We start from the raw sequence: 15,275 nt of genomic DNA, 5'->3' as shown, positions 1-15,275 counted from the left end.
ATAGATTAGCATGTGTGTTTTTGTGTCATGGCTGCCTTTAGGTTTTTGTGAAGCAGTAGCTGGTAGCAGAGAGGACAAAGCAATGACAGTTTTATTAAGAAGGCCCAACATCTTCCCACTTATTTTAAGTCCTGAGCTCTTCCATTTCTGAGCAATTTATGGTGTTGCATCTGCTCCTGCTTTAAATTTTCTGGGCTCTATGCCCCCAGCCACTGAGCTTGTCTTGAACATCAGATCCTTTCTTGCCTAATGCTACCTTTTGGACAAGATTTTAGTGAAACAAGGGAAGATCCCTATATGTTGGCTGTGGTCATGTTATTTAGAGACTTTATTTACAAAAAGGGATGAGATACCAGAACAAGGATTAACATGCTTTCTCTTTAATACTAAGATTCCTTGTCTGACTTGATATTTTCCCATAACATAACTGCATTTCCATTTGAGACACACATTTTTAATTTGGTCTTTGTCTTTTTGACTTTGCTCTCCCTGGGTTGTTTCTATCTCCTGAAAAAAACGCAAACACATACCCCATACCCTACAGTCTTGGAAGGAAACAAAGAATTTGTGGCATAGCAGCTGACATTTTTCTGTGGTCTCAGGATAATAATTTGCTGTGGGGTTTTGGGTGTGTTCTGCTACTGTGCCTTTTTAAAAGAAGGTTTGGGCCATGTGGTGTGGCTGTTGAATTCAGCATGCTGTAAAAATTAAAATTCTCTAAGTGCTGTGTAAAATATGCATTTAATCCCATACCCTAGTAACAAGCAATGTGACTTAAACAGTGGTGCCTCACATCCCTTTATTTGGATGCTGTGGTTGAACATTTTCCTGTACTTTTCCTCTTGACCTGACAATAAACCTGAAAGTTTTAATGCCTGTTTTAAGTATTGGTTTCCTTACTCTTTACAGTAAGAGAGGCATTAGTCCATTAATTTTGTGACCTAATGTTTTAAAGAAGACCACTTGCTCACTTGATGGTCTTCCTTGATATTTAGCTTTCCAACAGCAGCTGGACAGATAGCATGGTAGCTGAATGTCATCTTTTCTGTGCCCCCTGGTTAGATCTATAGCTGCCTATAGCTGAAGTCTTTGTCTGATTAGGTATAAATACTGAAAATAGGAAATCCGGTGAACATCTTGGCTGATACAACTAATAGTTATAGGTGCCACATATGGCATTTCCAAAGGCTTGTATCTTTTCCAGAGTGCAGAGCAGCTCCTCTCAGAAGTGGATGTGTTGCCCTGATAACAGGGTCACTCTTCATTTGAAACTGCTCTGAAATTGTAAAATGAAAAGTACTTTCTGTAAACAGCCCTCAGCCGTTACCATTATTGCTTTTACTGATTCTTGCATATCCTGCTTTCCTCAACAAAATGACTGTTAATACAGCCTTTGCCATTGAACATTTTGTTCTTCTTATCAATCCTTATGCTCACAGCACCCCATTTTTTCCATGGAGGTTCTTAGTCCTCCATCTTTCCTCTTCAGGAGATGTTTTGTGTCTGTGTGTATCCCCACCTTGAAATTCACTCTCCTTTAACTTCCCATCATAACTAATTTTCTATTTCACTGGTGAAGAGGAAGTGTTTGGCACAATATGGAACTAATCTATTTTGAAAGGAAACTTTTGGCTTGCTCATTTGTTTCCCTGGAGGAGTTTGGTGGGGTTTTTTATGCACCCAGGTTTAAACTAAATTAAATTGAAATGGGATTTCAGATTAATTTCCAAAATACTAAATTGGTGTCAAGATTGAAATATCCTGTGGATATTCCTTTTCTTAGCTCTGGTGTCTTGTCCCTTAACTCCCATACACTTCCTACATTCACTATGAAGGCCTGGCTTCCTTGGTGTAATTTTGTCATGATCTCTGAAAGAACTTCATCCACAGCACCTGTCCTTTAAGTCCTGCTACTTCTCCATCTGTTTGAAAACCTCATCTCACACAACCCACCCTTCCGTCCAGTGCCTTTTCAGTGCTAATACTTAACTGTTTTCTAAATCCTGCGGAATTTTTTTCCTATGATTATATAGGTGATACTGTTTCAAGTAAGGCTTGATACATAAATATCGGTCTTCATCTCTCTAGCTTGGTTTTAAGCTCTTAAAAATTTTTTTAAATCTTTGATTGCAGGACTTTTTTTAGGCATGACTGAAAGACAGGCATCCTGCTTTTTTGGGTAGCAAGATGCCTATTTTTAAATGTGTAATTTTATTTTGGAAGAAGAATATGTATGTGACAAAGTGGGAAAAAGTCCTCCAACTTGCCCGCAGTGTATCAGAGGCATGACTAATCACATTGACTCTATTACATTTGAAATAAATTTGGGGTTGGCTGAAATAGGTGGCCGGAGTAGCTGAACCAATTTGCATTCTGGACGATCAGGCCTGACAGCTTTTTTGCTAACTTTCGAGAAAAGGGGAAAAGCCAAGCAGGCAGGAGGTATTTCATATCAAATTTCACGGCTGTTTGTGTCTGTAGTAGTGTCACCAAAGGAGCTTCAGCTACACTAAATGTTGGATTTTGCCTGGGTTTTAGGGATGGAAGACTGCATTTATTGTTAATAGAACCTCTTTGAGACTGGTTCACCAAAATTTAGCAAGGTTGTTTCCTTTTCCAGGTAACTGGTAAGATCTTGGGATGGCCCTGCAGTACTGTAAGAGGCAGTTCTGTTATCTTAGTAGAGTGTCTCCTTCCTCCACCAGGCAGGTGCTTAGCCTTGGGATGCTGTGTTCTCTTAGATGCTTTTCTGATGTCACTTCAAACTATGCAGTAAGTCACTGGCATGAGTTAAAAGGTGCAGCTGTCTTAGTGATGTTAAAAACATGGCATTTTCCTTTTAAAGACTGGAAACGAGTGCACTTGGCACTGCCACCTCAGTGTCTAACAAAAGGCTGTGCCTTGGCATGGACCTGAAACTTTGGCTCTTTCTAAGTCCATTTAACAAAATACCAATAATGACTGGTGCATTTCAGCAAAAAGTACAGGTAATTAATTGGCTTTCTGCATAAACCTTTTTTTAAGTGCACCAGCTTGAAAAGCAACTGAAAGAGCAAACATAATCTTTATTTAAAATTGTGTTGGGGGTGAAGCATAAATGAATCCTGAAGGAATAGCAGCAACTAAAAAGAGCAGCTCTGCAAATAGTGTTCCTCCTCCTAGTACTGCCAAATCACATATAAGGGCAAAAAAATTTTTTTTTTTTTCCCTCTCCTATGCCATCTCTTGGTTCCTTCTACACAGCCTCATTTGAATTTCATCTTTCAGAGGAATTACCTTAAAAAATCCATCTATTTAAAAAATAGGTCGCTTCTATTAGAAGACAGCATCTAGTAATCAGAATGAATTTCATGTCATGGAAGGTGAAAGCTTGGCTTACTTGCAGTTTATCTAATTTTCCCACAGAATTATTGAAATAATCTACAAATATATATCAGACTTAATTTGTCAGACTGTGCTTTCATTGTGCTAATGCTGGTCTTGTGGCCTGAAGTCAGAGAGTTGGTTGATTGGTTGGATATTCCTGGAATCCAGAATTTCTGTAACAAGATAGGCTCCTGCTAATTGTTACTATAGCTTTGAAGATCTGATTTTTTTTTTCTTTGCTATTTCTAGTTATTGCATTGCCCATAGGGCAAATTTCAAATACTTTGTTTTTATTTATGCATGTATCTATCCATGTACACACAAGTACACTTGTACATGGGGGCTTTTCATTTGAAGTCAAAGTTTGTTTGTTCTGTTGACAAACAGGGTCACCTGATGAGATTGAACCCTGATGCGTTATGTGAGAGGAAGCAGTTTAGGTTAAAATGAACCTTTTTTTTCTCAGATGAATGGAATTGCACGCTTTCTGAGCTTTTTTATCAAACTGTTCTGTATGTAGGATTCAAGCATCTATTTCAGTTGTTTCAGTATCTTAAGTCTTTGTGTGCTTAGTTTAGATTCACGGTAATAATAAAGATTATCAGCACCAAAACCTGTTTTCTTATGGAGTCAGCAACAAAAAATAGTGAGATTCTCTGGAAACATTTTGTAGAAAGTCAAGTATGTTTTTCAAAGCAACTTAGAATCTTAATTTGAAATTTGCTTATAGATTAAAATTGGGTTGCTGGCTGCCATAATTATGGTTTGGTCTCTTGAGCTGTGGTAAATGTAAGTCAATCACAATAACTCTCCAGAATACTTGATGTAAAATTGCTTTTCTCAAGCCTAATAAAATTCTGACACTGTACATGCAAGCAAATATGAGTCTTCTTATTGTCCCCATACTAATGTTGTAGAAGGGATTTCCCCTGAAAATAAATGACATTTTCTGACTCATAACACTTACTTAGTCACAGAAAGCTTAAAAGTTGTAGTGTCAGATCATCATCAAAAAGGAAGTTTATTTAGAAAATCTTCTTTTCCCCTTTTAAGTGTATACTTTAGAATTAATATATTCTGCTTGATAGTTTGGCTAACTGGCAAGTTAAGTTGCAGTTGGATTTGACATTGAAGAATAGTGTGTTTCTGTTTACATGGCTGTCTTTTAAATTGATTGGAATTACTATATCCATGGAAATCAATATGGTATAGAGATAAAATGTGCTTTCTTAGCATTATTTTAAAGCTGAGGATAGACTGGTGTCTCTATGTGGCTTTTGTCGAGGCGGACATACCAGCACGCACTAGTCGTAATCCATAGTGAAGAGAGAGGTAGAAAGATTTTTTATTTTCTTTACTGCTATCCTTATACCTCTTCACGGTGGCTGTGGCTTACTGAGATTGGCTGCTTAGCAAACAATGACAAGGCTGTCTAACAAACAATGACCATTCAGGCAGTAAAACAATTAGCTATACAAGCAAAAGTATAGTTGCTACATATTATCCACAAGTTCTTCTTTGTACACTCTTAATGTCCTATAACAAGAACATCCTCTCCTTGTGTCCAGAACATCATCTCTCATTGATTATCTTCTTGCCCTTGTCTGTGAGTTTCACTGAAGCTGCAAAATTTCACTGTAATATTCCCACGAGTAAATTCTGACTGGTTTCAAGTCTGATTCTGTAAGACTGTCAGTCCAGGTGTCACTCTCATCATCTCTTGTCTACCAAAGCCAATTTTGTAGGTGTGTGTATGTACATAAATTGTATGTATTTGTGCATCTTTTGTTTCCCCAGCTGTTAGAGCTCCTGACTGTAAGACTTTCATTTGAAATTTGCACTGTGAAATGACACTTAGAAAGCTGGGATTTGTGAATTGTCGATTTGTTTCCCATGTACAGACAATGTTTGTGGGGCTTTTAAAAGTTCCCTGCAAACAGCTTTACTTTCTAGTGCTCCTGCCACTTGACATCTCCCTAATATGATGAAGTGGCTACTTGTATTCCTGACAGGCAGCATTGCTGTTTAAATGTGGACAGTTTCCATCTTCTCTAATCTACCAGTGATATTCTTAGGCCTCTGTGAATGGATGAAACTTCATTGTTTGGTTTAAGCATTGTAGGATTACTAGGAATCGTAGATATAGATAGTCAGTGAAGTCTGAGAGAAAAATCCTTCAGGTCATAGAAGTTTAAATGGGATTTTATTCATGGTTAAAAAAATTCCATGAGCAAACAAGCTTATTATTCATACTAAAGTGAAACAGGTATGGTTCTTATCATAACTGTTTTGTTGATGTTTACGCATACAACCTTTGGATGAAAGGCTTTTGAGCTTATCTAATGTGGTGGTCACAGTTTCTTTTTTGAATGTGACAAATTGTCCTTTCCTTCTCTTTCCCCCTCAAAGAGAAGTACTGGACAACTGTTTCCAAAACAGAAATACCAATAGTGGAAAGTTATTTTGAGATCAAAATAAAGAAGCCTCAGTCACTTTTTAGAATAGGGCAACGGGCTGTTTCAGGGAAAACACGTATGATCTGTGCCATCTGTGAACACGGTAGCTAGTACAAGGTAGAGACTGGGACCAGAGATGTCACTTGAAAGAGCATGCTTCTCTGCTGGCCCTATTTGTTCCTAATTGAGTTGAAAGACTCTTGGTGAACTCCTTCTGGTAGTCTTTCCTGTTCTTTTTTTTTTTTCTCTCATTTTTCTTTGGCTTCAAAATTTATTGTACAGTGTCCTTAAAGATTTCACAAGGGCCTTTTTCAGCCAGGTTGTTGAAATAGCTATTCTGTTACTGAATACACCTCAATAGTCTCTTGGCTTCTTTTGTTTCCATTCTTTGCAGTCAGGTAGGTGGCATTGCTTAGAAGGTTTTTTTTTTTCCCCTCATATGATGATTTTCCTCTGATTTTATTTTGCTTATTTGAAGCTTTTCTGTAGTTGACACACTGTTGTGTGTCTTGGTCACACACATGACATACTTAATGGGTTCTTTAAATAAATAATTGCAACCTAGATTTTCAGGACTGCTTGCTTTTCGGTGGGACTAGAATATTGAAGACTCTTGGCATAAAGGTATTTAATGGTTATACTCAATTAGCATAAAATTAGGCTTTTGTAATGCCTTGGAATATAATTTTGATAGAGCAAAGAAATACACTTGCTTTACACTTAATGTAACAGTCTTGTGATCTTTCCTATTGGTCATACTTACTTAAGGATGTACTGGGTGAATTTTGCTTTGGATTTTACCATAGGCTTGTATCAGAATTGGGGCAATAATTTGAAATGGTCTAGTCACTGTAGAATATTCATTTTAGTGGGCTTATCTCACACCAAGAAAACTGGAAGTTGTGCTGTCCCATCAATAAAAAATATAGAGTATGTCAACGTCACCGAATTTGAAACACCTTTGGTCTTCATTGCAGTGTCATTGTCAGAACTTTGAAAGTCACGGAGCAGCCCATGTCAGTGCAGCAGATGCTCGTGCAAGCATCTTCAAAAGTACTGATTATGTACAACAGAACAGTGTTCTGGCTTGGCCATTAATCCTTGTCACTGCCTCTCCCCCAAATGCACTGCTTTGCCTGATGTGAAGAAACAACGTTAAGGTATTGCAGGTAGAGAATGAGGTAAAGCTACTGGCCTGTCTGGTAGGATGTGATAATGGAGCAATGATTTTATTTAGAAATTCATTTAATGCTATTTTTATACAAATTAATGTTCAGGCTTCTCAGTTGTATTCTTTTTCTTAAGTTAACTTCAAATATTTTTTTATTTGGATTGGATGGACAAGTTGCATTTGTGATGAAGCGCTTTTTTTTCTTTTGTTTTCTCATTCTAAGACAGTGGTTGACTTTCCAAATTTTACATATGAATGCTTTTATTTCATGTTGACATACCACCTCAGACACAGGAAAATTTCAGTGCTAGAACTGTGGGATCTGTTCACCCGTGTAAACAAAAGTTTCCACTAGACCAGACAGGATTATGAAATTCACATCAAGGGAAGACCAGTGTTCAGGGTGTGTATTTGAGACTGTTTTTTCATGCGAACAGTGGTGCTTTCATTGATGCTTCACCAGGTTATTCTCTCTTTTGGGAGACAAAGCTAGGGCATGAGGGGAGGAATCTCATATTTATCTTGGTTTATAAGATATTTTCTTTGCAGTCATCTGGGTTTTGCCTTGTTTTCTTCTCTGTTTTCCCACTATCAGTAGGCACGCTCCTTTAAGCCTTTTAAGATTAGCCTATGGAAGGAGACAGCATTTCCACTCCTTGAGTGAGGGAAACACTGTTGGATTGGTTCTCACACCCCTAGGTTGTAATGTCCAATTGAGAAGTCTGCTATAGTCAGAAAATTACTCCTTCCAACTCAGTTACATTTAGAAGTAGGGAAAGGTAATAGGCAAATGCCCTTTTTAATAGATAATCTGTATTAACTGAGAGCTAGCCTTTTCTCATTTTTAACTATGGTCCTAGCTTCATCATGAAGCATAGACTTATTTAATAGGAAGAACAAACTAGCTGCAGGATGAGTAGTGATTTCTGAAGAAATTACTTTTCTTCAGTTGGTAGAAGTAACTTTTGTTTCTGGAGTGGATTTGCATTTTCACTTAGGCTGTTTAAAACTTGCCACACTCCAGCAAAGACATGCTGGTTTAGTTGTTCGGTTTGGATGTTGGTGTATGATACCTGGAGACTGCTCACGTTCTGTCTGGGTGCTTTATCTATCTGGTGTCCAGTAACTGAGGCCTTGGAGAGTAGTGCAGGGAGTGTTGAAGAGCACTATGTTCCCTATTGGTCCCATCTACTTCAGTGCCTTAATGCATTTTAATCCTTTAATGTATCCCATATTATAAAAAAATAATTGTGTCATTTTTTTCTTAAAGGCTGAGAAAGCTTAGATCAGGGGGGTTGGATTTGGTTTGGTTGGTTAGGGTTTTTTTTGGTTTGGTTTCATTTTGTTGGGGTTTTTTTTAGCTCTGTGCAATTATTAGCCAAGCTGGAAAACTTTGTTATAGACACCTGAGTAACATGATGCTTGGGCTTTTTTTGTGTCAAGGGACAATATTTTTGTCCTAGCTTGCCTTGCAGCCCCACAAACACACCCGTTTGGGAAAGACAATAAATTTTTTTTAATTCTCTGTTTTGTCACTTTTGTACCCAGGAGCACAAGATTTTATTAAACTAACTTTCTTATAGCTAGCAAACAATAAAGTTTTGGTAGATGCTGAATGCTTTTGGGCCTTTCATCTCTTGACTTCTGTGAATCCAAGTAGATTTTGTACAGACAGTTGAGGTAAAGAGCAGTCTCCCTCAGCTTCTTATTTCCTGTTGTTCTGTGTTAGAGAGGGTACACAGCAGTGGTGCACTATGCCTGCCTCTGACATCAGTGTCTCTTCACCAGAAAGTGCCAGCCTTTTCTATTCCATGAGAGTCTTGTATCTAAACCACTTGCTACCTTTCTTGACCCTTATGTGTGCTGTATTGTCTCTTTTAAATAGAGAAAAACATGACAAAAACATACGTATTTTCTTAGCCCAAGGAGGCCTAATGCCCTGTGACATTTATTTTCCTATCCTGTTCCTTATAACGTCCTGCAGGCTTTGTCTTCATTGGACTTCCTCGATGACATGTTGCAGGTGTGTCGTTTACTACATGTTTATTTTCTTACACAAGAGTTTTGAGGGTGTGTTGTGGGTTAGTGAAGTCTGTGATTGAGACCCTTGCAGATCCCTAGCTCACAGGTATTGAGATGAGTATGTTTGCTCATGCATGGACTCAGTAAGCATTTTTTGTGTGCTTTTTGCATTGTAGTAGAAGTGAATAATTAAACAGAGCTGTGTTTCTTTGCAAAAGCTTTTTAAAGCAGCACTGAGGAAAAAAAAGTGGAAACTAATGGTGTACAGTGCAGAATTTGTTACAGTTATTTCTGTGATCATGAGCTGGCTACTTTTGTTCCACAAAGTTAATTTAGGATTTGTCTCGAATGGGCTTATGGATGTTCAAGAGGATTGTGAGCAAATATCTCTTGAGGACATTTTCTACTAATACTTTTAAAAATTATAATTTATTATTTTTAACCTCAGGATTGCAGGTTTCAATGAAAAATGTATGGCACAGAATTCTTTAAAAGCATTTATTTTGTGCATTAGTACTGCAAAGGAAAAAGCAGAAGCTGTGGAAGGACAGGATTTCAAGAAGTAGGTTTTTTGTTTGCTTTGGGGGTTCCCCCCCCCCCCAGTTATAAAAAGGTAATTCCTCGAGACATCACTTTTTTTTGAACATTCAGCTTTACAAAAACTGCCAGGGCAGGTTTTGATAGGAATTGAGACTGCTTTCTTTACTCTCCAACATAAGGTTGCAAGTTAGTGATATCCTCTAATTTTCCAGGAAGACATAAATCTCTTCTGTTGTTGAAGAAGTAGCAGTATTGTGAACGTATCTCTTTATAACAATTTTGATTGACATCAAGGTCCTTTCTTCAATCAGGATAGGCAGAGATGTTTTAAAAAAAAAAGGTTGTATTGTAGGTATTTGTCAAAAAGACAACCATGTGCCAACATACTGCCTAACACTTCCTTTCCAAATAAAACTGACCACAAGTTAATAAAGTATGACTTCCTGTAGTGGATGATAAATACTGGAATGCTCATGTCTGGTTTGTCCTGCTTTGAGATACTTAAAGCAAGAGATGGATCGGAGAACCGGATAGTGTGTTCTAGATAGCGTGGTGTAACTTTTGTATTGAGGGATCATTTGCTGTAGTGCTAATAGCCACATTATCCTGTTGTCCTTTCTCTTAATACGTCTTGAAACTTTTAGGCAAGTAGTTGAGACTTGACTGCTTTGGTGTCCAGCTGGTTTGCTTCTTACCAAAATTTTGAGGATATTGCTATGTCGGGAATTATTCTGAAAGGTCTCTAAAGAATTTTTACTACTGTTCTTCAACTGCAAGAGGAAATTTCACTCCCTCCAACTTCATTACCATTTCCTTCGGAAGAACATCTCTAGGGCTGTGAATGAGCAAGCTATAACAAAACAAAAGACTTCTGTGATTTTCCTCAGCCTCCCTGGTTTCTCACATTCAGTTTCTATTGGAAAGCCCTACCTAGCCTTTCTTCATTTTGATATACGTCAAACAAAACAACCCTTTTGAGCCTGCTGCCCATTAATACAGCAGCTGAATTGCAACAGAGATATTCTCATCAAGTACCTGGTAGACTTTCCCCTGTTAGTAATAGAGGGAGAGCCACTGTGTCCTTGATTAGTCAAGTCTCTGAACCAAAATGGGAAAATATATATTGGGGGAGGAGTTAAATCTTTCTCCCATTCCCTTACACTTTGTATAAAACCTGCCAGCCCCTCTGAGTAATTAATCAGTCATGGAAACATTGACCCTAGTTTTTGGACAGGGAAAGTATTAAATGCTTAGCTTAAAAAGTAAAAGCAAAATCCCATACCCCACCAAAGACGGACATCTGTTTCTAACTTCAGCTTTTTATTTTTTTATCTTTCATTTTTTTTTTGTTGGTAAATCTCCCAGACAACAGCAGTTCTGTAGAGAGTTTAAATATGAAGGAATGGCAGGACGGGCTAAGGGCACTTCTACCGAACATTAACATCAACTTTGGTGGACTGCCCAATGCTTCTTCCCCCTCCAACGCCAACCACAGTGTACCAACGTCCAACACTGCCACCACCGACAGCCTGAATTGGGACAGCCCTGGCAGCTGGATGGACCCCGCAATCATCACAGGTAACCGTTTCTCACTCCTTCAGCTCCACTGGCAAACCATCAAATGGGTATTTGGCACAAACTGATTTACATCTGAAAAAAAAAAAAAGAAAAAGTCAGTATGCGGTGGTCTCTTCCAGCTTCCATCCACAAAACCTCAAGGGTCCAGGAATTTTTGTGGAATCTCTAGGTATAACAGAGCGTCACTTAGGCCTTTGCAATGCATGCCCGGGACCTTTGCAGGCAGTCAGGTGGATCAGCACTTTCCTGTAGGGTCCCTTCTGCTGGATGGCATGTCCGGTATGTGCGTCGCTGGTCCTGAGGCACTGAAGGCAAGCACTGGACTTTGTTATTTAAAAAGGGACGTACTCCACTTGTTTATAAAGCTCTCTTTTATAAGGCTGTCTGGTTGTGTTTCCCTGTTAGAGAGGCTGAAGCATGATTCAAGCATGTAGTGTACTGGCAGCTTGGTGTGGTAAGGTCACAGTGACAGGGAGGCAGTTCTTGAGCAGGATGTGTGATAGAAAAATGTGTGTTTTATGAAGAAGTGCTCTGAGGGTGAACTTTCTCCTGTCTGAATTTAATGTTAAATGTTTTTGCGGGCAGGGCACTTATATGTAATAATGTAAAATGCGTTTTCTGTACAAACTAATCATGTTTTTTCATTGTTGCTTTTTGCTAGGTTAAATTGACCTCCTTCATGGTCAATTTATTGCTTCTCCTCTGACTTGCCTGTATCCCTGTTTTTTTCTTCTTTTCTTAGGTATCCCAGCCTCCACAGGAAACAGTTTAGACACCCTTCAAGATGACAATCCTCCACATTGGCTAAAATCTCTTCAGGCCCTCACAGAGGTGGACGGCCCCAGTGCAGCGCCATCACAGACGCACCACAGTAACCCCTTCGGCACACAGATCCCTCTGCACAGAGCCAGTTGGAATCCCTACTCTCCTCCTTCAAACCCCACCAGCTTTCATTCCCCACCTCCAGGCTTTCAGACAGCCTTCAGACCCCCCAGTAAAACCCCCACAGATCTACTACAGAGCTCAGCGCTGGATCGTCATTAGGAAAGGAGGAAAAAGAAAAAAAGAAAAATAAGACCCAAAACGTTAGAAATGCAGGAAGTGTCCCACCCTGACTCCTCCCCATGCCCACCTACTGTTCCCTGTCATATCTTTCTTTCTGAAGAATCCAGTTCCTGATCAAACTTCCCCCCCAAATGCAATGCCATCACAGGGTCATGACCATTCTTTTTGTTAAGTTTCTGCAGAACCAGTGTTTGAAATACACTGTTTGAAATACTTTCTAACCATTCTAAGAAAAAAAAAAAAAGAGAGAGAGAAATCAAAATGCAGTCTCAATGCTTAAGGAGAATATTACTGTCTTACGTCTTTTGCACATGAGTATTTCTGCCTAGTGGAAAAGTGTCAATCTGCAGTAGGGGAAAAACTGCAATGCAGAATCAAATGCAAGAACATGAAAAAGGTATTTAATTTAAATGAAGTTACTGGACATGTGGGGCAAGCAGTGGCCCAGCATTTATTTTGCATTCAGTGTGGCACTACACAGGGAAATTGCTATGTTGGGGTTGGTTGTTTTTTTTTGTTTTTGAGCAGGGGATTTTATTGCATCAGTCAGAGTTTGACATGAAGTGTGTTGAAAGACAAAACACAGCTATGAGTAACTGGCATGTTGCTAAAGAGTGGTTTAAAGAGGGGAGAATAAGATTTTTCTTTAATTTTGGCTTTAGATTTCAAGTAAACTTTAATGTTTTAAAAGTATTCACAGATTTAATACCTAGCGTATACGTAATATAATTATAAGCAGCTGAAACACGAGTGATATTTACTTCAGTCTTTCTGTCTCCTCTATCAGTCTCTCTTTCTTTTTTTTTTTTTTTTTTTTTTTTTAAGAAAAGATTCACCTGGTTAGGGCACTCTGGGATAGCACTGCATTGGGGCCACATGATCACCATCAGGAGCAACCTCTGACCTCCTCTGCCTGCAGCTTTTACTTAACCCTGTAGTTTCTGGACGTTTGTGCAGTATTGAAAAGACAGGAAAAAAGAAACAGATAAATAAACATGGTTATAACCTGACGCTAAAACTAAAACCAAGGAAATGTACCTCTTTCTTCAGAATTAAAACTAAAATCTTAAATAAAACAGAAAACTTGATGATGACTTCATGTTTGCTTTTTGGTTTTTTTAACATTGGATTTTTAATTACTGCATCTGGTAAAAACCATATGCACTTGCATGTTTGGGGTTTTCTTCTTATTCATCTAAACCAGAACTACTTTATCATTGGCAATATTGCTTTGTATGCTAACTTATGTATTGAATAGTGGAAATAGCATAACACTTAAATCTTTTAAAGGGATTTTGTTGTCTTTACTCATGGCAATAGCTAGAGGCTGTCAGTCTAACTGTTACTGGTGGTATCCTTTTAAATCAGAAGCATGAAAATCTTGTTTATATTTTCTGAATGAAATGCCATGGCACTCAGGGTAGATGGTATGCAATAATATGCCTGAAAATATAGCAGAGAATTTGTTATGACTCCCTGGTTAGTCAGCAACCTTGCATAAAGGTGTAAAATATTGTCACTCCACAACAGGGGATGAAGAGCTCTTGATGTACAGGCCTCCAGTAAGCTTTTATAATTCCAAGCAGACATATTTAAAACCTGCAGCCTTGTGGTTGGGCTGCTGATTGATGTAGCTTACGAGGGTGGCAGAGAGCGTGGAATTCTAAAGATGCCTGTGCAGAAGGATTTCTCATCTGGTGTGAGCTGTATAGTTCAGGCTGACAGCCTGATGAAAATGTTTGCTGCTGGTAGGGGCAAGGAAGGGAATTTCCACTGATGAACTGTGAACACCTAAATGGGGATGTGGCAGGGGAGGAATTGGCTTTCAGGAAGTGGGAACAAATCCTGAATCAATCACTGGACAGAGAAGCCAAGTCTTGAATCTGCACAGTGTGTTTCTAAATATCCTGTTATGCAAAACATCACTTGGTGACTATGTGCTTTTGCTCTTCTCTCACCTGCGTTGCCATTTTAGTGCTGTATTTATTACTCTCTGTATTATGGGCCTGTGTGTACTGTTTCTGAACTGGCAGCATTGCTGCACATGAGTCATGTGTCCTGGTTACTTGAGGGAATGTGCACACCCTTTGATGCCAGTGCTCCCCCAAAAGCAAACTATGTTTTTGTCACCCAGTCATCCCCTGTAACTGCTGGTGGTGGAGAGAGAAGTGCTGCAGGCTGGAGTGGCCTCATCTGTGGCAGTGCCTATTGGTGCCCCTGAACTAGGGGTGCAGCCCAGCAGGAACTGTCAGCTGGAGGTGCTGGTGAAGATGTAAATGATCTTTGGTTTGGAGCCTTGTTTGTGTCTCCTTCCCCAGTTGCTAGATGTTTTTCCACCTTTAACATTCTGTTTTAGAAGGGTGCCCTTCCTGACCCTGAAAATTAGCAAGCCTCCCAAAGTAGTTCTAACTGCTTTCTATGTACCACAGCAATTCCTGAAGCTGCTGCTTATTACAGTTTTTTACTTAACCCTTTGTTGCAGTTCAGGAGGTGCTGTGGCAACCCTGTGCCCATGGTCTGCTGCCACTAGAAGCCAGGCTTTAGCTGCTTGGGAGACGCTTACTCCCTGCTGCCATGCAGCAGCTTGTGTGGTTGGCCTACCAACAAACCCTTAGCCTTCAGAGAAAAGTTTGCAGCGAGAATGACGTTTTTCCTTATGGTGCTGCTTTGCCAAGAAAGACTTCTTGGTGGGTAACATCAGCATTACAGCAGCAAAGTGTATCAGTGATCAGACTGATGTGTGTTGGGTGCAGTTTCTGTGACTTTTAGCCTAGTTTTGTGTATTATCTGATGCGGATTCCTGCATCCCCTCAGTTGGGAACCAACCTGGTATTTCACTTTGTTCAGCTGTGTGAAGCTCAACTGGTTTTTTCTGAAGTTTTGGGTTTATTTGGTTTGGTTGTGGGGGGGAAAGAGGGGGGAGAGGAAGGTGGGTTTTGGGGTGGTTTTTTTTTTTTGGTGTTTTTTAAAATTAATTGATGGAGTTTTCCTATGACAAGAATTCTGTACAGGAACATTTATTGAAAAGAGAACATGATGTGATCGTCTCAGTGCATGGTCTGTTGTTCTTACATTGT

The 15,275-nt window shown here is 39.2% G+C and overlaps 1 protein-coding gene across 4 annotated transcripts in view; it reads left to right on the top strand.

Moving 5' to 3' along the window:
- Positions 1-13,232, top strand: part of CNOT4 (CCR4-NOT transcription complex subunit 4) — a 78,110-nt gene extending 64,878 nt beyond the window's left edge. For 2 of the 4 annotated variants that reach the window (XM_082281016.1, XM_082281015.1), the window contains 2 exons: positions 10,921-11,133; positions 11,876-13,232. In XM_082281016.1, the coding sequence (XP_082137142.1) occupies positions 10,921-11,133; positions 11,876-12,177 (515 nt within the window). In that variant the 3' untranslated portion in view covers positions 12,178-13,232. The remainder of the gene's footprint in view (positions 1-10,920; positions 11,134-11,875) is intronic. The other 2 variants (XM_082281018.1, XM_082281017.1) reach the window with 1 other exon arrangement.
- Positions 13,233-15,275: the final 2,043 nt, after the last annotated feature.

The sequence above is a fragment of the Coloeus monedula genome, assembly GCF_965178545.1.
Source record: "Coloeus monedula genome assembly, chromosome: 4".
Lineage (NCBI taxonomy): Eukaryota > Metazoa > Chordata > Aves > Passeriformes > Corvidae > Coloeus > Coloeus monedula.
Note: the sequence above shows the minus strand (reverse complement) of the source record. Positions and strands in the feature narration are given on the sequence as shown.